Here is a 23,268-nt window from a genome sequence, read left to right on the forward strand (position 1 = left end):
AGGAGGGAGGCAGAAGGAGATGAAGAAGCAGATTGAGGGGAGGTAGAAGAAGATGGAGGGGAGGTAGAAGGAGATGAAGAGGGAGGCGGGAGATGAAGAAAGAGGGGAGGGAGATGATGAGAGAGGGGGAGGTAGAAGGAGATGAAGAGGAGTAGGAGATGGAGAGGGGAGGTAGGAGGGGTTGTAGAAGGATGGGGGAGGAGATGAAGAGAGAGTAGGAGGTAGATGGAGAAGGAGGGGAGGTAGAAGGAGATGGAGGAGGTAGAAGGAGATGGAGGTAGGAGGGGAGGTAGAATGAGATGGAGAGGTAGAAGAGATGGAGGGAGGTAGAAGGAGATGGAGCTGGAGGTAGAAGGAGAGGGGAGGTAGAAGGAGATGGAGGGGAAGGTAGAAGGAGATGAAGAGAGAGGAGGAGGTAGAAGGAGATGAAGAGAGAGGGGAGGTAGAAGTAGATGAAGAGGGAGGTGTAGAAGGAGATGGAGGGAGGTGAAGAAGTAGATGGAGGGAGGTAGAAGGAGATGAAGAGGGAGGTGTAGGAGATGATGAAGAGGGAGGTAGGAGATGATGAAGAGGGAGGTAGAGATGATGAAGAGGGAGGTAGGAGATGATGAAGAGGAGGTAGGAGATGATGAAGAGGGAGGTAGGAGATGATGAAGGGGAGGTAGAAGGAGATGAAGAGGGAGGTAGGAGATGAGAAGAGGGAGGTAGGAGATGATGAAGGGGAGGTAGGAGATGATGAAGAGGGAGGTAGGAGATGATGAAGAGGGAGGTAGAAGGAGATGAAGGGTGAGGTAGAAGGAGAGAAGAGAGAGTGGGAGGTAGGAGATGAAGATGGAGGTAGGAGATGAAGATGGAGGTAGAAGATGAAGATGAGGTAGAGATGAAGGGTGAGGTAGAAGGAGATGAAGAGAGAGGGGGAGGTAGAAGTAGATGAAGAGAGAGGGGGAGGTAGAAGTAGATGAAGAGGGAGGTGTAGAAGTAGATGGAGGGAGGTGTAGAAGTAGATGAAGAGGGAGGTAGAAGTAGATGAAGAGGGAGGTAGAAGTAGATGAAGAGGGAGGTAGGAGATGAAGATGGAGGTAGGAGATGAAGATGGAGGTAGGAGATGAAGATGGAGGTAGGAGATGAAGAGAGAGGGGGAGGTAGAAGGAGATGAAGAGGGAGGGGGAGGTAGGAGATCAAGAGGGAGGTAGAAGGAGATGAAGATGAAGATGGAGGGGGAGGTAGAAGGAGATGGAGGGGGAGGAGAAGGAGGGGGAGTAGAAGGGAGATGAAGAGAGGGGGGGAGAAGGAGATGAAGGGGAGGAGGAGATGATGAGGAGGGAGGTAGGGAGATGAAGGAGAGGGAGGGGTAGGTAGAAGGAGATGGAGGGGAGGTAGAAGAGGGGAGGTAGAAGGAGATGAAGAGGGAGGTAGAAGGAGATGGAGGGGGAGGTAGAAGGAGATGGAGAGGGAGGTAGAAGGAGATGGAGAGGGAGGTAGGAGATGGAGGGGAGGGAAGGAGATGGAGAGGGAGATGAGAAGGATGGGAGGGAGGTAGAAGGAGATGGAGAGGGAGGTAGGAGATGAAGATGGTGGTAGGAGATGAGAGGGGAGGTAGAAGGAGATGAAGAGAGAGGGGGAGGTAGGAGATGAAGAGGAGGGAGGAGATGAAGATGGAGATGAAGAGGGAGGTAGAGGTAGAAGGAGATGGAGGGGAGGTAGAAGATGGAGGGAGGGAGGTAGAAGGAGATGGAGGGGGAGGTAGAAGGATATGGAGAGGGAGGTAGAAGGAGATGGAGGGGAGGTAGAAGGAGATGAAGAGGGAGGTAGAAGGAGAGAGGGAGGTAGAAGGAGATGGAGGGGAGGTAGGAGGGGAGGTAGGAGGGAGGTAGGGAGGTGGAGGGGGGGAAGATGAAGAGGGAGAAGGAGGGGGGAGGTAGAAGGGATTTTTTAATTTTTTTTTATTTATTTCACCTTTATGAAGGTAGGATGGAGGGGAGAACAAGAAGTAGAAGACCTGGGAGGATAGAAGTGTGAACAGACAACACAGAGTTACACATGGAGTAAACAAGGGAGAAGTCAATAACACAGTGAAAAAATGGGAGTCTATATACAAGTGCAAAAGGCATGAGGAGGGGAATAAGAATTTTAGATTAACACTGGAGTGATAAATGATCAGATGGGCATGTACAGGTAGAGATATTGGTGTGCAAAAGAGCAGAAAAGTAAATAAATAAAGATGGAGTATAAAAACAGTAGGGAATGAGGAGGTGAAAAAGGGTGAGCTATTTACCTATAGAAGGTACAGCTGCAGCGATCGGTTAGCTGCTCGGATAGCTTATGTTTGAAGTTGGAGAGGGAGATAAAGTCTCCAACTTCAGCGATTTTTACAATTCGTTCCAGTCACAGGCAGCAGAGTACTGGAACGAAGGCGGCCAAATGAGGTGTTGGCTTTAGGGATGATCAGTGAGATACACCTGCTGGAGAGGTGACGGATGGGTGTTGCCAAGGAGAGTGAACTGAGGGAGGCGGAGCTTTACCTAGCATGGACTTGTGATGAGAGATGATGGGTCTGGGAGGTAGTAGTGAGGGAGCCGACTAGAGCATACAAGTCGCAGTGGTGGGTGGTATAAGGTGCTTTAGTGACAAAACGGATGGCACTGTGATGACTGCATCCAGTTTGCTGAGTAGAGTGTTAGAAGCCATTTTGTAGATGACAGAAGTCGAGGAGGTAGGATAGGAGATTTACTAGGGTAAGCTTGGAGCGTGAGTGAAGGAGGCTTTGTTGCGGAATAGAAAGCCGACTCTGGATTTGATTTTTGATTGGAGATGTTTGATGTGAGTCTGGAAGGAGAGTTTGCAGTCTAGGAGACAAGAGGTAGGTATAGATGTCCAATATTCAAGGTTGGAAGGTAGAAGGAGATGAAGTCGGGATGCGGGTGCAATTTGTAGCGTCGGTTGGAAAAGCATGCATTTGGTTTTACTGACGTTTAAGAAAGTTGGAGGCCACGGAAGGAGTGTTGTATGGCATTGAAGCTCGTTTGGAGGTTGGATAGGAAGAGTGTCCAATGACGGGGAAAGTATATAGAATGGTGAGGTCTGAAGGGATGAAGAGGGAGGGGCGGGAGATGAAGAGAGGGGGAGGTAGGAGATGAAGGGGGGGGAGGGAGGGAGATGGAGAAGGAGATGATGAGGAGGGAGGGGGGAGGGAGAAGGAGATGAAGAGAGAGGGGGAGGGAGAAGGAGAGGGGTGGGGGGGGGCACTGGCGTCATGTCTCCAGCTAACAGATGGCCTGTGTTCTCTTGTTCAGGACTGGTGTGTGTGTGTGTGTGTGTGTGTGTGTGTGTGTGTGTGTGTGTGTGTGTGTGTGTGTGTTCCACTATAAATCGTAAGCCGAGGTCATTTGCAGCCTGAATAGCTCAGGGTGATTCAGTCTTGATTTTGGCTTTCAATGTGTTAACGTATTTATTTGCTAAGCCGCTGCAGTTGGAGAAATTATTTAATTGAGAAATGATTGAGGATCTGATGAACACAGCTTTGAGGCCGGTTACCTTTTCCATGGGTTGTGTAGTATTCTCCATGTAGAATAGTTCGTGCTACAGCAGTATGTTAGTGCTACAGCAGTATGGTAGAGTTGTTAGTGCTACAGCAGTATGTTAGCGTAGAGTTAGTGCTACAGCAGTATGTTAGTGCAGAGTAGTTAGTGCTACAGCAGTATGTTAGCGTAGAGTAGTTAGTGCTACAGCAGTATGTTAGCATAGAGTTGTTAGTGCTACAGCAGTATGTTAGTGTAGAGTTGTTAGTGCTACAGCAGTATGTTAGTCCTACAGCAGTATGTTAGTGCTACAGCAGTACGTTAGTGTAGAGTTGTTAGTGCTACAGCAGTATGTTAGTGCTACAGCAGTATGTTAGCGTAGAGTTAGTGCTACAGCAGTATGTTAGTGTAGAGTTGTTAGTGCTACAGCAGTATGTTAGTGCTACAGCAGTATGTTAGTGCTACAGCAGTATGTTAGCGTAGAGTTAGTGCTACAGCAGTATGTTAGTGTAGAGTTGTTAGTGCAGAGTAGTTAGTGCTACAGCAGTATGTTAGTGTAGAGTTGTTAGTGCTACAGCAGTATGTTAGGGTAGAGTTGTTAGTGCTACAGCAGTACGTTAGTGCTACAGCAGTATGTTAGTGTAGAGTTGTTAGTGCTACAGCAGTATGTTAGCGTAGAGTTGTTAGTGCTACAGCAGTACGTTAGTGCTACAGCATTATGTTAGTGCTACAGCAGTATGTTAGTGTAGAGTTGTTAGTGCTACAGCAGTATGTTAGTGCTACAGCAGTATGTTAGTGCTACAGCAGTATGTTAGTGCTTCAGCAGTATGTTAGTGCTACAGCAGTATGTTAGTGTAGAGTTGTTAGTGCTACAGCAGTATGTTAGCGTAGAGTTAGTGCTACAGCAGTATGTTAGCGTAGAGTTGTTAGTGCTTCAGCAGTATGTTAGTGCTTCAGCAGTATGTTAGTGCTTCAGCAGTATGTTAGTGCTACAGCAGTATGTTAGTGTAGAGTTGTTAGTGCTACAGCAGTTTGTTAGTGCTACAGCAGTATGTTAGTGCTACAGCAGTATGTTAGTGCTACAGCAGTATGTTAGTGCTTCAGCAGTATGTTAGTGCTACAGCAGTATGTTAGCGTAGAGTTAGTGCTACAGCAGTATGTTAGCATAGAGTTGTTAGTGCTACAGCAGTATGTTAGTGCTTCAGCAGTATGTTAGTGCTACAGCAGTATGTTAGCGTAGAGTTAGTGCTACAGCAGTATGTTAGTGTAGAGTTGTTAGTGCTACATCAGTATGTTAGTGCTACAGCAGTATGTTAGTGCTACAGCAGTATGTTAGCGTAGAGTTAGTGCTACAGCAGTATGTTAGTGTAGAGTTGTTAGTGCAGAGTATTTAGTGCTACAGCAGTATGTTAGTGCAGAGTAGTTAGTGCTACAGCAGTATGTTAGTGTAGAGTTGTTAGTGCTACAGCAGTATGCTAGTGTAGAGTTGTTAGTGCCACAGCAGTACGTTAGTGTAGAGTTGTTAGTGCTACAGCATTATGTTAGAGCTACAGCAGTATGTTAGTGTAGAGGTGTTAGTGCTACAGCAGTATGTTAGCGTAGAGTTGTTAGTGCTACAGCAGTATGTTAGCGTAGAGTTGTTAGTGCTACAGCAGTACGTTAGTGCTACAGCAGTACGTTAGTGTAGAGTTGTTAGTGCTACAGCAGTATGTTAGCGTAGAGTTGTTAGTGCTACAGCAGTACGTTAGTGCTACAGCAGTATGTTAGTGCTACAGCAGTATGTTAGTGTAGAGTTGTTAGTGCTACAGCAGTATGTTAGTGCTACAGCAGTATGTTAGTGCTACAGCAGTATGTTAGTGCTTCAGCAGTATGTTAGTGCTACAGCAGTATGTTAGTGCTACAGCAGTATGTTAGTGCTACAGCAGTATGTTAGGGTAGAGTTGTTAGTGCTACAGCAGTATGTTAGTGTAGAGTTGTTAGTGCAGAGTAGTTAGTGCTACAGCAGTACGTTAGTGTAGAGTTGTTAGTGCTACAGCAGTATGTTAGCGTAGAGTTGTTAGTGCTACAGCAGTACGTTAGTGCTACAGCAGTATGTTAGTGCTACAGCAGTATGTTAGTGTAGAGTTGTTAGTGCTACAGCAGTATGTTAGTGCTACAGCAGTATGTTAGTGCTACAGCAGTATGTTAGTGCTTCAGCAGTATGTTAGTGCTACAGCAGTATGTTAGTGCTACAGCAGTATGTTAGTGCTACAGCAGTATGTTAGGGTAGAGTTGTTAGTGCTACAGCAGTATGTTAGTGTAGAGTTGTTAGTGCAGAGTAGTTAGTGCTACAGCAGTATGTTAGTGTAGAGTTGTTAGTGCTACAGCAGTATGTTAGTGTAGAGTTGTTAGTGCTACATCAGTATGTTAGTGCTACAGCAGTATGTTAGTGCTACAGCAGTATGTTAGCGTAGAGTTGTTAGTGCAGAGTATTTAGTGCTACAGCAGTATGTTAGTGCAGAGTAGTTAGTGCTACAGCAGTATGTTAGTGTAGAGTTGTTAGTGCTACAGCAGTATGCTAGTGTAGAGTTGTTAGTGCCACAGCAGTACGTTAGTGTAGAGTTGTTAGTGCTACAGCAGTACGTTAGTGTAGAGTTGTTAGTGCTACAGCATTATGTTAGAGCTACAGCAGTATGTTAGTGTAGAGTTGTTAGTGCTACAGCAGTATGTTAGCGTAGAGTTGTTAGTGCTACAGCAGTATGTTAGCGTAGAGTTGTTAGTGCTACAGCAGTACGTTAGTGCTACAGCAGTACGTTAGTGTAGAGTTGTTAGTGCTACAGCAGTATGTTAGCGTAGAGTTGTTAGTGCTACAGCAGTACGTTAGTGCTACAGCAGTATGTTAGTGCTACAGCAGTATGTTAGTGTAGAGTTGTTAGTGCTACAGCAGTATGTTAGTGCTACAGCAGTATGTTAGTGCTTCAGCAGTATGTTAGTGCTACAGCAGTATGTTAGTGCTACAGCAGTATGTTAGTGCTACAGCAGTATGTTAGTGCTACAGCAGTATGTTAGGGTAGAGTTGTTAGTGCTACAGCAGTATGTTAGTGCTACAGCAGTATGTTAGTGTAGAGTAGTTAGTGCTACAGCAGTATGTTAGTGCTACAGCAGTATGTTAGCGTAGAGTAGTTAGTGCTACAGCAGTATGTTAGTGCTACAGCAGTATGTTCTTGCTACAGCAGTATGTTAGTGCTACAGCAGTATGTTAGTGTAGAGTTGTTAGTTCTACAGCAGTATGTTAGTGCTACAGCAGTATGTTAGTGCTACAGCAGTATGTTAGTGTAGAGTTGTTAGTGCTACAGCAGTATGTTAGGGTAGAGTTGTTAGTGCTACAGCAGTATGTTAGTGCTACAGCAGTATGTTAGTGCTACAGCAGTATGTTAGTGTAGAGTTGTTAGTGCTACAGCAGTATGTTAGTGCTACAGCAGTATGTTAGTGTAGAGTTGTTAGTGCTACAGCAGTATGTTAGTGCTACAGCAGTATGTTAGTGTAGGGTTGTTAGTGCTACAGCAGTATGTTAGTGCTACAGCGGTATGTTAGTGCATTATTCTCCATGTATGTAGTGATGCTGCGGTCTGTATGTATGTAATGATGATGCGGTGACGTTTGAAACGCTATTAGCGCGAGCTAACTATCCAGCCATTTCAATTCAGTTACACCAGCCTAATCTCGGGAGTTGATAGGCTTGAAGTCATAAAGAGAGCAATGCTTGATGCACAAGGAAGAGTTGCTGGCAAAACGCACAAAAGTGCTTACGCGCCTGCTTCACTGTTCCTAGACCAGTTAACCCACTGTTCCTAGACCAGTTAACCCACTGTTCCTAGACCAGTTAACCCACTGTTCCTAGACCAGTTAACCCTAACCTTACGCGCCTGCTTCACTGTTCCTAGACCAGTTAACCCAACGCGCCTGCTTCACTGTTCCTAGACCAGTTAACCCACTGTTCCTAGACCAGTTAACCCACTGTTCCTAGTCCAGTTAACCCCCTGTTCCTAGACCAGTTAACCCACTGTTCCTAGACCAGTTAACCCACTGTTCCTAGACCAGTTAACCCAACGCGCCTGCTTCACTGTTCCTAGACCAGTTAACCCTAACCTTACGCGCCTGCTTCACTGTTCCTAGACCAGTTAACCCAACGCGCCTGCTTCTGCATACAGTCAGATTATATGCAACGCAGGACACGCTAGATAATATTTAGTAATATCATCAACCATGTATAGTTAACTAGTGATTATTATTGATTGTTCTTTATATGATCAGTTTAATGCTAGCTAGCAATTTACCGAGAGAGAGGCAGATCGTTATTGCGTTGGACTAGTTAACTGTAAGGTTGCAAGATTGGATCCCCTGAGCTGACAAGGTGAAAATCTGTCGTTCTGCCCCTGAACAGGCAGTTAACCCACTGTTCCTAGACCAGTTAACCCACTGTTCCTAGACCAGTTAACCCACTGTTCCTAGACCAGTTAACCCACTGTTCCTAGACCAGTTAACCCACTGTTCCTAGACCAGTTAACCCAACGTTCCTAGACCAGTTAACCCAACGTTCCTAGACCAGTTAACCCAACGTTCCTAGACCAGTTAACCCAACGTTCCTAGACCAGTTAACCCAACGTTCCTAGACCAGTTAACCCAACGTTCCTAGACCAGTTAACCCAACGTTCCTAGACCAGTTAACCCAACGTTCCTAGACCAGTTAACCCAACGTTCCTAGACCAGTTAACCCAACGTTCCTAGACCAGTTAACCCAACGTTCCTAGACCAGTTAACCCACTGTTTCTAGACCAGTTAACCCAACGTTCCTAGACCAGTTAACCCAACGTTCCTAGACCAGTTAACCCAACGTTCCTAGACCAGTTAACCCAACGTTCCTAGACCAGTTAACCCAACGTTCCTTGACCAGTTAACCCAACGTTCCTAGACCAGTTAACCCAACGTTCCTAGACCAGTTAACCCAACGTTCCTTGGCCGTCATTGAAAATAAGAATGTGTTAGGGTCTGTGTGTATTTAGTGATGCTGCAGTGGTAGGGTATGTGTGTATGTAGTGATGCTGCAGTGGTAGGGTCTGTATGTAGTGATGCTGCGGTGGTAGGGTATGTGTGTATGTAGTGATGCTGCAGTGGTAGGATATGTGTGTATGTAGTGATGCTGCAGTGGTAGGGTCTGTATGTATGTAGTGATGCTGCGGTGGTAGGGTATGTGTGTATGTAGTGATGCTGCAGTGGTAGGATATGTGTGTGTATGTAGTGATGCTGCAGTGGTAGGGTATGTGTGTGTATGTAGTGATGCTGTGGTGGTAGGGTATGTAGTGATGCTGCAGTGGTAGGGTATGTGTGTATGTAGTGATGCTGCAGTGGTAGGGTATGTAGTGATGCTGCAGTGGTAGGGTATGTGTGTATGTAGTGATGCTGCGGTGGTAGGGTCTGTGTGTATGTAGTGATGCTGCAGTGGTAGGATATGTGTGTGTATGTAGTGATGCTGCAGTGGTAGGGTATGTGTGTGTATGTAGTGATGCTGTGGTGGTAGGGTATGTAGTGATGCTGCAGTGGTAGGGTCTGTATGTAGTGATGCTGCGGTGGTAGGGTATGTGTGTATGTAGTGATGCTGTGGTGGTAGGGTATGTAGTGATGCTGCAGTGGTAGGGTCTGTATGTAGTGATGCTGCGGTGGTAGGGTATGTGTGTATGTAGTGATGCTGCGGTGGTAGGGTATGTGTGTATGTAGTGATGCTGCAGTGGTAGGGTATGTGTGTAGTGATGCTGCAGTGGTAGGGTATGTAGTGATGCTGCAGTGGTAGGGTATGTATGTAGTGATGCTGTGGTGGTAGGGTATGTGTGTATGTAGTGATGCTGCGGTGGTAGGGTCTGTATGTAGTGATGCTGCGGTGGTAGGGTCTGTATGTAGTGATGCTGCAGTGGTAGGGTCTGTATGTAGTGATGCTGCAGTGGTAGGGTCTGTATGTAGTGATGCTGCAGTGGTAGGGTCTGTATGTAGTGATGCTGCAGTGGTAGGGTCTGTATGTAGTGATGCTGCAGTGGTAGGGTCTGTATGTAGTGATGCTGCAGTGGTAGGGTCTGTATGTAGTGATGCTGCGGTGGTAGGGTATGTAGTGATGCTGCAGTGGTAGGGTCTGTATGTAGTGATGCTGCGGTGGTAGGGTATGTAGTGATGCTGCAGTGGTAGGGTCTGTATGTAGTGATGCTGCGGTGGTAGGGTATGTGTGTATGTAGTGATGCTGCGGTGGTAGGGTATGTGTGTATGTAGTGATGCTGCGGTGGTAGGGTATGTGTGTATGTAGTGATGCTGCGGTGGTAGGGTATGTGTGTATGTAGTGATGCTGCGGTGGTAGGGTATGTGTGTATGTAGTGATGCTGCGGTGGTAGGGTATGTGTGTATGTAGTGATGCTGCGGTGGTAGGGTATGTGTGTATGTAGTGATGCTGCGGTGGTAGGGTATGTGTGTATGTAGTGATGCTGCGGTGGTAGGGTATGTGTGTATGTAGTGATGCTGCGGTGGTAGGGTATGTGTGTATGTAGTGATGCTGCGGTGGTAGGGTATGTGTGTATGTAGTGATGCTGCGGTGGTAGGGTATGTGTGTATGTAGTGATGCTGCGGTGGTAGGGTATGTGTGTATGTAGTGATGCTGCGGTGGTAGGGTATGTGTGTATGTAGTGATGCTGCGGTGGTAGGGTATGTGTGTATGTAGTGATGCTGCGGTGGTAGGGTCTGTGTGTATGTAGTGATGCTGCGGTGGTAGGGTATGTGTGTATGTAGTGATGCTGCGGTGGTAGGGTCTGTGTGTATGTAGTGATGCTGCGGTGGTAGGGTCTGTATGTAGTGATGCTGCAGTGGTAGGGTATGTGTGTATGTAGTGATGCTGCGGTGGTAGGGTCTGTATGTAGTGATGCTGCAGTGGTAGGGTATGTGTGTATGTAGTGATGCTGCGGTGGTAGGGTCTGTATGTAGTGATGCTGCAGTGGTAGGGTCTGTATGTAGTGATGCAGTGGTAAGGTCTGTGTGTATGTAGTGATGCTGCGGTGGTAGGGTCTGTGTGTATGTAGTGATGCTGCGGTGGTAGGGTCTGTGTGTATGTAGTGATGCTGCAGTGGTAGGGTCTGTGTGTATGTAGTGATGCTGCAGTGGTAGGGTCTGTGTGTATGTAGTGATGCTGCAGTGGTAGGGTCTGTATGTAGTGATGCTGCAGTGGTAGGGTCTGTATGTAGTGATGCTGCAGTGGTAGGGTCTGTATGTAGTGATGCTGCGGTGGTAGGGTATGTAGTGATGCTGCAGTGGTAGGGTCTGTATGTAGTGATGCTGCGGTGGTAGGGTATGTAGTGATGCTGCAGTGGTAGGGTCTGTATGTAGTGATGCTGCGGTGGTAGGGTATGTGTGTATGTAGTGATGCTGCGGTGGTAGGGTATGTGTGTATGTAGTGATGCTGCGGTGGTAGGGTATGTGTGTATGTAGTGATGCTGCGGTGGTAGGGTATGTGTGTATGTAGTGATGCTGCGGTGGTAGGGTATGTGTGTATGTAGTGATGCTGCGGTGGTAGGGTATGTGTGTATGTAGTGATGCTGCAGTGGTAGGGTATGTGTGTATGTAGTGATGCTGCAGTGGTAGGGTATGTGTGTATGTAGTGATGCTGCGGTGGTAGGGTCTGTGTGTATGTAGTGATGCTGCAGTGGTAGGATATGTGTGTGTATGTAGTGATGCTGCAGTGGTAGGGTATGTGTGTGTATGTAGTGATGCTGTGGTGGTAGGGTATGTAGTGATGCTGCAGTGGTAGGGTCTGTATGTAGTGATGCTGCGGTGGTAGGGTATGTGTGTATGTAGTGATGCTGTGGTGGTAGGGTATGTAGTGATGCTGCGGTGGTAGGGTCTGTATGTAGTGATGCTGCGGTGGTAGGGTATGTGTGTATGTAGTGATGCTGCGGTGGTAGGGTATGTGTGTATGTAGTGATGCTGCAGTGGTAGGGTATGTGTGTAGTGATGCTGCAGTGGTAGGGTATGTAGTGATGCTGCAGTGGTAGGGTCTGTATGTAGTGATGTTGTGGTGGTAGGGTATGTGTGTATGTAGTGATGCTGCGGTGGTAGGGTCTGTATGTAGTGATGCTGCAGTGGTAGGGTCTGTATGTAGTGATGCTGCAGATGTAGGGTCTGTATGTAGTGATGCTGCAGTGGTAGGGTCTGTATGTAGTGATGCTGCAGTGGTAGGGTCTGTATGTAGTGATGCTGTGGTGGTAGGGTATGTAGTGATGCTGCAGTGGTAGGGTCTGTATGTAGTGATGCTGCGGTGGTAGGGTATGTAGTGATGCTGCAGTGGTAGGGTCTGTATGTAGTGATGCTGCGGTGGTAGGGTATGTGTGTATGTAGTGATGCTGCGGTGGTAGGGTATGTGTGTATGTAGTGATGCTGCGGTGGTAGGGTATGTGTGTATGTAGTGATGCTGCGGTGGTAGGGTATGTGTGTATGTAGTGATGCTGCGGTGGTAGGGTATGTGTGTATGTAGTGATGCTGCGGTGGTAGGGTATGTGTGTATGTAGTGATGCTGCGGTGGTAGGGTATGTGTGTATGTAGTGATGCTGCGGTGGTAGGGTATGTGTGTATGTAGTGATGCTGCGGTGGTAGGGTATGTGTGTATGTAGTGATGCTGCGGTGGTAGGGTATGTGTGTATGTAGTGATGCTGCGGTGGTAGGGTATGTGTGTATGTAGTGATGCTGCGGTGGTAGGGTATGTGTGTATGTAGTGATGCTGCGGTGGTAGGGTCTGTGTGTATGTAGTGATGCTGCGGTGGTAGGGTATGTGTGTATGTAGTGATGCTGCGGTGGTAGGGTCTGTGTGTATGTAGTGATGCTGCAGTGGTAGGGTCTGTATGTAGTGATGCTGCAGTGGTAGGGTATGTGTGTATGTAGTGATGCTGCGGTGGTAGGGTCTGTATGTAGTGATGCTGCAGTGGTAGGGTCTGTATGTAGTGATGCTGCAGTGGTAGGGTCTGTGTGTATGTAGTGATGCTGCGGTGGTAGGGTCTGTGTGTATGTAGTGATGCTGCGGTGGTAGGGTCTGTGTGTATGTAGTGATGCTGCAGTGGTAGGGTCTGTGTGTATGTAGTGATGCTGCGGTGGTAGGGTCTGTGTGTATGTAGTGATGCTGCGGTGGTAGGGTCTGTGTGTATGTAGTGATGCTGCGGTGGTAGGGTATGTGTGTATGTAGTGATGCTGCGGTGGTAGGGTATGTGTGTATGTAGTGATGCTGCGGTGGTAGGGTATGTGTGTATGTAGTGATGCTGCGGTGGTAGGGTATGTGTGTATGTAGTGATGCTGCGGTGGTAGGGTCTGTGTGTATGTAGTGATGCTGCAGTGGTAGGGTCTGTATGTAGTGATGCTGCAGTGGTAGGGTATGTGTGTATGTAGTGATGCTGCAGTGGTAGGGTATGTATGTAGTGATGCTGCAGTGGTAGGGTCTGTATGTAGTGATGCTGCGGTGGTAGGGTCTGTATGTAGTGATGCTGCAGTGGTAGGGTATGTGTGTATGTAGTGATGCTGCGGTGGTAGGGTCTGTGTGTATGTAGTGATGCTGCGGTGGTAGGGTCTGTGTGTATGTAGTGATGCTGCGGTGGTAGGGTCTGTATGTAGTGATGCTGCAGTGGTAGGGTCTGTGTGTATGTAGTGATGCTGCGGTGGTAGGGTCTGTGTGTATGTAGTGATGCTGCAGTGGTAGGGTCTGTGTGTATGTAGTGATGCTGCGGTGGTAGGGTCTGTGTGTATGTAGTGATGCTGCAGTGGTAGGATGTATGTATGTATGTATGTATGTATGTATGTATGTATGTATGTATGTATGTATGTATGTATGTATGTATGTAGTGATGCATATTTGACTAACACTTTCCTTTTCTCTTTCCAGATAAATACAGACCTCCCAACACGTCCTTAGAGGTGAGTTACACACCAAGGACTGTTTTGGTTTGTCAGATAAGGTTTCTACTGGTAGAGAATGAACCATGTTTCCATTGTTTTAAGGGTGCTTTAGAAACCAAGCTTGAATTTGTTCGTCATCACGGAGTACTGGTTACTCCGATGAGCCAATGAACAGTCATGTTTCTATGGTTTAATAACACTGAATAAAAACACTACAATTGAGTTTAGGTGGATATAGAGTATCATGGAGTTGTTTGAGATATACCATGCTTCCAGAACTGAGCTTTGTATTTTTCTCATAGGCTTCTGCAGTAGTGTAGGACTGTAGTGTATTATTCCATCGTATGCATTTGTGTCTAACATGTAGTCAGCTGAGACCTGTTTGTGTCAAGGTCCCACTGGGGGAATATTTGTTTAAGTGTGTGTTTCATGGAACGGAAATCATCCCAAATACAGAGCCCAGTGCCCACCATGGAAACCATGAGCGACCATTTGTACTGAGTTGGCGTGATAACGGCATAGACGGCTTGGCGCTGAGATAAGGGGTTTCTCTCTCTCCTTTATCACTCTCCAGCTCCCAGACATTTGATTGTCACACTGAATTGGAAGGCTCTAGATATATACTTTTTTTGTTGCTTTTTTTCAGTGTTTTCATTGAATTGGAAAAAAGCTAAATCACTGAAACGGACATTGAATCTCAATGGAATAAAACACTGACAGGAGTTGAGGCTGTGGAAATCTACCCACACTGCACCTATGTCAATATAAGGCTTGTCTCTAAACAATTGTTGGAAAAATTACTTGTCATGGACAAAGTAGATGTCGTAACCGACTTGCCAAAACTATAGTTTGTTAACAAGACATTTGTGCAGCGGTTGAAAAACGAGTTTTAAAGACTCCAACCTAAGTGTAGACACATTCACACACTTTACTTTGTTGAAAGGGTAACAATGGCACAGTTTGGAAGAGGAATAGGCAAAGCATGAATATGTTAGCTACATTAACTACCTAAGAGAACATTTTAATGTAGCCGAAGATTATAGGGTCCCATAGGAAATACTGACCAACACTTTGGTTCCTAACCTGTCACAATAACTCGTCCCTAGCATTTGCATTCGTTGTCATGTTGAATACTGTATTTAAAGTGACCACTTAGATTCTAACTATAGAATTATAATAAACATTATTTTTCCATGATTCCAACAGTTGACCCATGATTTTTCACCTAAATCGCAAGTCAAATCAACAGCAGTGTGGAATTATTATTATAATATATATATTTTTAACAGTTTATTTAACTAGGCAAGTCAGTTTAAGAACAAATGTTTATTTACAATGACGGCCTACCCCGGGCCAAACCTGGACGACGCTGGGCCAATTGTGCGCTGCTCCATGCGACTCCAATCATGAAATGATTGCAGAAATTGATAAATGCTGAAAATGGTTTTTGGTTGAATTTGAATTGAACAGTTTAGTAAAAATATATATAAAAATCTGGATCGAGAAATGACTTAGAATGTATGTGTTGCCTCCCTAGAGTCACACACTGAAAGCATCAATTTATATTATTCAAAAACATATACAATACTGTCCACATACTTTTAAAATACTGTGATATGTTTAGAACATATCACCTGCTAGACTTGTTGGCCAAGAAGGTCATCTCTCTACTAACTATGCCTCCAAATAGGTAATTTCCTCATTGCGTTGTTTACTGTAGTTCATGTTGAGTTGTCGTAACGGGACGTCAAGCCTACAGTTTGCTACATTCTAATATCCCAATGTAACAATGTAGGCTAATGATGTCATCTCTTTAGAACAGATTCTTGAATATTCTAACGACTTACTGTTTTGCCTATCGATTTCATCTCTCCCAAAATGTAAAGGGTCAGGGAATATAGCATAGGACTAAAGGCTAGCTTGTGCTTCTTATTGCACATCATGATGCTCCTTGTTGTTTATCATGTAAGTGAAGACAATATCGACTGGTTTCGTACTACATTAGCCTTGTTCATGCTCCGACAGTAGTGTTTTCATAATTTAGTCCGTTTGTAGCGGGTATGTACACCACCAGTCCAACGCCCCACCACTGTAAAGCCATGGTTGACAGATGGTTTACAAACTAAATTACAAATTAAAACCATAAAATAACGCCAAACCAAACGTCACACACACTGCGGGATGCAACAGAGCCGCGCCCCCACCCACACCAAACGTCACACACTACCCAACACCACACCACACTACCCTACACCGCACCACACTACCCTACACCACACCACACTACCCTACACCGCACTACCCTACACTACCCTACACCACACCACACACCCGCACCTTCTACACATTACCCTACACCACACCACACCACACTACCCTACACCGCACTACCCTACACCACACCACACTACCCTATATAGTACCTTCTACCACATTACCCTACACCACACCACACCACACTACCCTACACCGCACTACCTACACCACACCACACTACCCTACACACCTACACCTACACTACCCTACACCACACTACCCTATATAGTACCTTCTACCACATTACCCTACACCACACCACACCCTACCCTACACCACACTACCCTACACCACACACCACACTACACCACACCACACTACCCTACACCACACTACACCACACCACACCACACTACCCTACACACCACACTACACTACCCTACACCACACTACCCTACACCACACACCCTACACCACACTACCCTACACCACACTACCCTACACCACCACACTACCCTACACCACACCACACTACCCTACACCACACCACACTACACCTACACTACACCTATACCACACTACCCTACACCACACACCCTACACCACACTACACTACCCTACACTACCTTCTACCACACTACCCTACACCACACTACACTGCCCTACACCACCACACTACCCACACCACACACACTACCCTACACCACACCACACTACCCTATATAGTACTACACCACACTACACTACACCTACACTACACTACACTGCCCTACACCACACCCTACACCACACTACCCTACCCTACACCACACTACCCTACACCATATACACTACCCTACACCACATACACTACCCTACACACCACACCCACCTTCTACACTACCTACACACCTACACCACACTACCTACACCACACTACACTACACTACATATAGTACACTACCCTACCACATTACCCTACACCACCACACCACACTACCCTACACCACACCACACTACCACTACACCACACTGCCCTACACCACACTACACTACCCTACACCACACTACACTACCCTACACCACACACCCTACACCCACACTACCCTATATAGTACCTTCTACCACATTACACCACACTACACTACCACCACACTACACTACACCACACTACACACTACACCACACTACACACTACACTACCCTACACCACACCACACTACCCTACACTACACCACACTACTACCACACTACCCTACACCACACTACACCACTACCCTACACCACACCACACTACCACACCCTACACCACACTACACTACACACCACTACACACCTACACTACCCTACACCACACTACCCTACACCACACCACACTACCCTACACCACACTACACTACCCTACACCACACCACACTACCCTATATAGTACACCACATTACCCTACCCTACACCACACTACACTACCCTACACCACACTACACACACTACACACACTACACTACCCTACACTACACCTACACCACACTACCCTACACTACCCTACACCACACTACCCTACACCACACTACACCCTACACCACACCACACTACCCTATATAGTACCTTCTACCACATTACCCTACACTACCCTACACCACACTACACTACCTACACTACACTACACTACACTACACTACACTACACTACCACACTACACTACCCTACACTACACTACACTACCCTACACTACACTACACTACCCCCTACACCACACTACCCTACACCCACACCCTACACCACACTACACCCTGCCCTACACCACACTACCCTACCCTACACCACACTACTACCCTACACACACACCACACTACACTACCCTACACCACACTACACCTACACCACACTACCCTACCCTACACCACACTACCCTACACCACACCACACTACACCCTATATAGTACCTACCTTACCCTACCACACTACCCTACACTACCCTACACCACACCACACTACCCTACTACCACACTACACCCTACACCACACTACACTACCCTACACCACTACCACCACTACACTACCCTACTACCCTACACTACACTACCCCACACACACCACACTACCCTATATAGTACCTTCTACCACATTACCCTACACTACCCTACACCACACTACCCTACACCACACTACACTACCCTACACTACACCACACTACACTACCCTACACACTACACTACCCTACACTACACTACCCTACACCACACTACCCTACACCACACCACACTACCCTACACCACACCACACTACCCTACACCACACCACACTACACTACCACACCACACTACACACCACCCACACTACCCTACACCACACTACTACACTACACCACACTACCCTACACCACACTACCCTACACCACACCACACTACCCACTACCCTACTTACCACACTACACTACCTGACACCACACACTACACTACACTACCCTACACTACCACATTACCAGGACACTACCCTACACACTACCCTACACCACACACTACACTACACTACACCACCCTACACTACACTACCCTACACTACACTACCCTACACCACACTACCCTACACTACACCACACTAGGTGGATGACACACTACCCCACACACACTACCCTACACTACACTACACCCTACACCACACTACCCCCTACACCACACTACCCTACACCACACTACCCTACACCACACTACCCTGACCACACCACACTACCCTACACCACACGGGCCACCCACACCACACTACCTACACACCACCTACCCTACACCACACCCTACACTACTACCCTACACACACAAACCTACACCACACTACCCTACACCACTACCCTACCCTATATACACCACACTTCTACCACACTACCCTACACCAAACCACACTACACCTACACCACACTACCCTACACCACACTACACCACACTATATAGTACCTTCTACCACATTACTAAACCACACACCACACTACACTACACCACACTACACCACACTACCCTACACCACACTACCCTACACCACACCACACTACACATTACACTTACATTTAAGTCATTTAGCAGACGCTCTTATCCAGAGCGACTTACAAATTGGTGCATTCACCTTATGACATCCAGTGGAACAGCCACTTTACAATAGTGCATCTAAATCTTTTAGAACCTTCACCACATTACCCTACACCACAGGTTACTACCTATATGTGAGAAGGATTACTTATCCTATCCTAGGTATTCCTAAAGAGGTGGGGTTTCAGGTGTCTGACCAGCAAGGTGGTGATTGACTCCGCTGTCACTGGCACTACACTGCCCTACACCACACTGCCTACACTACACTGCCCTACACTACACTGCCCTACACTACACTGCCCTACACCACACTGCCCTACACCACACTGCCCCTACACTACACTGCCCTACCACACTGCCCTACACCACACTACACTACACTGGGGGGGTGAGAAGGATTACTTATCCTATTTAGGTATTCACTTACAAAGAGGTGGGGTTTCAGGTGTCTCCGGAAGGTGGTGATTGACTCCGCTGTCCTGGCGTCGTGAGGGAGTTTGTTCCACCATTGGGGGCCAGAGCAGCGAACAGTTTTGACTGGGCTGAGCGGGAACTGTACTTCCTCAGTGGTAGGGAGGCGAGCAGGCCAGAGGTGGATGAACGCAGTGCCCTTGTTTGGGTGTAGGGCCTGATCAGAGCCTGGAGGTACTGAGGTGCCGTTCCCCTCACAGCTCCGTAAGCAAGCACCATGGTCTTGTAGCGGATGCGAGCTTCAACTGGAAGCCAGTGGAGAGAGCGGAGGAGCGGGGTGACGTGAGAGAACTTGGGAAGGTTGAACACCAGACGGGCTGCGGCGTTCTGGATGAGTTGTAGGGGTTTAATGGCACAGGCAGGGAGCCCAGCCAACAGCGAGTTGCAGTAATCCAGACGGGAGATGACAAGTGCCTGGATTAGGACCTGCGCCGCTTCCTGTGTGAGGCAGGGTCGTACTCTGCGGATGTTGTAGAGCATGAACCTACAGGAACGGGCCACCGCCTTGATGTTAGTTGAGAACGACAGGGTTTTGTCCAGGATCACGCCAAGGTTCTTAGCGCTCTGGGAGGAGGACACAATGGAGTTGTCAACCGTGATGGCGAGATCATGGAACGGGCAGTCCTTCCCCGGGAGGAAGAGGAGCTCCGTCTTGCCGAGATTCAGCTTGAGGTGGTGATCCGTCATCCACACTGATATGTCTGCCAGACATGCAGAGATGCGATTCGCCACCTGGTCATCAGAAGGGGGAAAGGAGAAGATTAATTGTGTGTCGTCTGCATAGCAATGATAGGAGAGACCATGTGAGGTTATGACAGAGCCAAGTGACTTGGTGTATAGCGAGAATAAGAGAGGGCCTAGAACAGAGCCCTGGGGGACACCAGTGGTGAGAGCGCGTGGTGAGGAGACAGATGCCCTACACCACACTGCCTCTCGCCACGCCACCTGGTAGGAGCGACCTGTCAGGTAGGACGCAATCCAGCGTGGGCCGCGCCGGAGATGCCCAACTCGGAGAGGGTGGAGAGGAGGATCTGATGGTTCACAGTATCGAAGGCAGCCGATAGGTCTAGAAGGATGAGAGCAGAGGAGAGAGAGTTAGCTTTAGCAGTGCGGAGCGCCTCCGTGATACAGAGAAGAGCAGTCTCAGTTGAATGACTAGTCTTGAAACCTGACTGATTTGGATCAAGAAGGTCATTCTGAGAGAGATAGCGGTAGAGCTGGCCAAGGACGGCACGCTCAAGAGTTTTGGAGAGAAAAGAGAGAAGGGATACTGGTCTGTAGTTGTTGACATCGGAGGGATCGAGTGTAGGTTTTTTCAGAAGGGGTGCAACTCTCGCTCTCTTGAAGACGGGAGGGACGTAGCCAGCGGTCAGGGATGAGCGAGGTGAGGTAAGGGAGAAGGTCTCCGGAAATGGTCTGGAGAAGAGAAACCTGATGATTTGGATCAAAGGAGGGGATAGGGTCAAGCGGGCAGGTTGTTGGGTGGCCGGCCGTCACAAGACGCGAGATTTCATCTGGAGAGAGAGGGGAGAAAGAGGTCAGAGCACAGGGTAGGGCAGTGTGAGCAGAACCAGCGGTGTCGTTTGACTTAGCAAACGAGGATCGGATGTCGTCGACCTTCTTTTCAAAATGGTTGACGAAGTCATCTGCAGAGAGGGAGGAGGGGGGGGGGGGAGGGAGGATTCAGGAGGGAGGAGAAGGTGGCAAAGAGCTTCCTAGGGTTAGAGGCAGATGCTTGGAATTTAGAATGGTAGAAAGTGGCTTTAGCAGCAGAGACAGAGGAGGAAAATGTAGAACCTTACACCACATTACCCTACACCACATTACCCTATATGGAACCTTACACCACACTACCCTACACCACATTACCCTACACCACATTACCCTATATGGAACCTTACACCACATTACCCTACACCACACTACCCTATATAGAACCTTACACCACATTACCCTACACCACATTACCCTACACCACATTACCCTATATGGAACCTTACACCACATTACCCTACACCACATTACCCTACACCACATTACCCTATATAGAACCTTACACCACATTACCCTATATGGAACCTTACACCACACTACCCTACACCACATTACCCTACACCACATTACCCTATATGGAACCTTACACCACATTACCCTACACCACACTACCCTACACCACACCACACTACCCTATATAGAACCTTACACCACATTACCCTACACCACATTACCCTATATGGAACCTTACACCACATTACCCTACACCACACCACACTACCCTATATAGAACCTTACACCACATTACCCTACACCACATTACCCTATATGGAACCTTACACCACATTACCCTACACCACATTACCCTACACCACATTACCCTATATGGAACCTTACACCACACTACCCTACACCACATTACCCTACACCACACTACCCTATATGGAACCTTACACCACACTACCCTACTCCACATTACCCTACACCACATTACCCTATATGGAACCTTACACCACATTACCCTACACCACATACACTACCCTATATAGAACCCTACACCACACTACCCTACACCACACTACCCTACATGTCTGAAATCAGGGTTTTAGTTGTTTTGGATATCGTCTAGACTATATGATCAGAACTATTTTCTAAGAACCTTTTTTTAAAAATTAAACCTTCTCTTCAGAGTAGTCAAATTTACAATCTTGTGACTATGAAACCAATTTTGTAATTTAGGTCAACCAAATAAATGTATTTATAGAGCCCTTTTTACAACAGCTGTTGTCACAAAGTGCTTATACAGAAACCCAGACTAAATCCCCAAACAGCAAAGCAATGCAGATGTAGAAGCACAGTGGCTAAGAAAAACTCCCTAGAAAGACACGAACCTAGGAAGAAACCTAGAGAGGAACCAGGCTGAGGGGTGGCCAGTCATCAGAGAGGAACCAGTCTGAGGGGTGGCCAGTCATCAGAGAGGAACCAGTCTGAGGGGTGGCTAGTGATCAGAGAGGAACCAGAGAGGAACCAGTCTGAGGGGTGGCCAGTCCTCTTCTGTGCCAGGTGGAGATTATAAGAATATATAGCCATTAAGGCCAGATCGTTCTCGAAGCTGTTCATAAAATAATTATCGGTGGTTGTAGAGGGTGCAACAGGTCAGCATATCTAAGGTCACACAGGACACCAGATAAGACCGGATCATTTCATCAGATAGGACAGACTGTCCCTAGCCCCCTGGCATATAGTCTATTGCAGCACATACACTGGAGGCTGAAACAGGGGGGTCGGGGATAGGGCCAACCAGGCAGGATATAACCCCACCCACTTTGCCGAAGCACAGCCCCCACACCACTCGAGAGGTATCATCATCACAGACCACCAACAGCAGACAATATGAACAGTTCACAAAGAAATATGTACTCCTATATGCTTAAGTTAGAGTTATTTAATGTAACTTTAGTTGTGATACAAATGTTGGACTATGTGTGTTGATTTGTATTACATTGTAATGCTGCCTGATGGGACTCTAATGATGATTTGAAAAACGTTGCATGAAAGGCATGAGCTGTGCTTTGTTTGTTTCAGGCTGTACACACTTCATCAGTCTTTCATTCACAATTTGACAAGCACTTGATAATGCCTTGAATTTCCGCGCTCCATCCCCTTTGTGCGGCTGTAATGCCCCGCCAAAAAAATCCATTCCTTTTGAGGCCAATGGCCATTTTGCCCTTGGACTGAAAATAATAATAGTAACCTTTTCCCTGCTGCATGCTCCAAAGCACCTCTGTCACGGGATTGGCCCTTTCTCACAGGCTACAAGTGAAGATGGACACATTGGGGATGCAACTGCGTGCATCCTTATCCAATTCCAAGGTGCATGTTGAAGATATTGGACAGACTGTCCACATTTAATTTGTCAACCAACAAAATGAGTAGGCCTAACAAACAGCAAAGCACTAGCCTATGTCAATCTACTATCCCCCATTGTCACGTAGAGTAGGCCAGAAGGCTAAACTGGATAACCTAAC

The 23,268-nt window shown here is 47.1% G+C and overlaps 1 protein-coding gene across 1 annotated transcript in view; it reads left to right on the forward strand.

Annotated features, from left to right (window-relative positions):
• The window catches only part of LOC127910088 (protein spire homolog 1-like), a 29,803-nt gene extending 15,201 nt beyond the window's left edge, over nt 1–14,602 (forward strand). The window contains exons 2-3 of the mRNA XM_052473143.1: nt 13,450–13,481; nt 13,920–14,602. Coding sequence (XP_052329103.1) covers nt 13,450–13,481; nt 13,920–13,964 — 77 coding nt within the window. The 3' untranslated portion in view covers nt 13,965–14,602. The remainder of the gene's footprint in view (nt 1–13,449; nt 13,482–13,919) is intronic.
• The last annotated feature ends 8,666 nt before the right edge of the window (nt 14,603–23,268 follow it).

This window comes from Oncorhynchus keta, chromosome 20 (assembly GCF_023373465.1).
Source record: "Oncorhynchus keta strain PuntledgeMale-10-30-2019 chromosome 20, Oket_V2, whole genome shotgun sequence".
Taxonomy (NCBI): domain Eukaryota; kingdom Metazoa; phylum Chordata; class Actinopteri; order Salmoniformes; family Salmonidae; genus Oncorhynchus; species Oncorhynchus keta.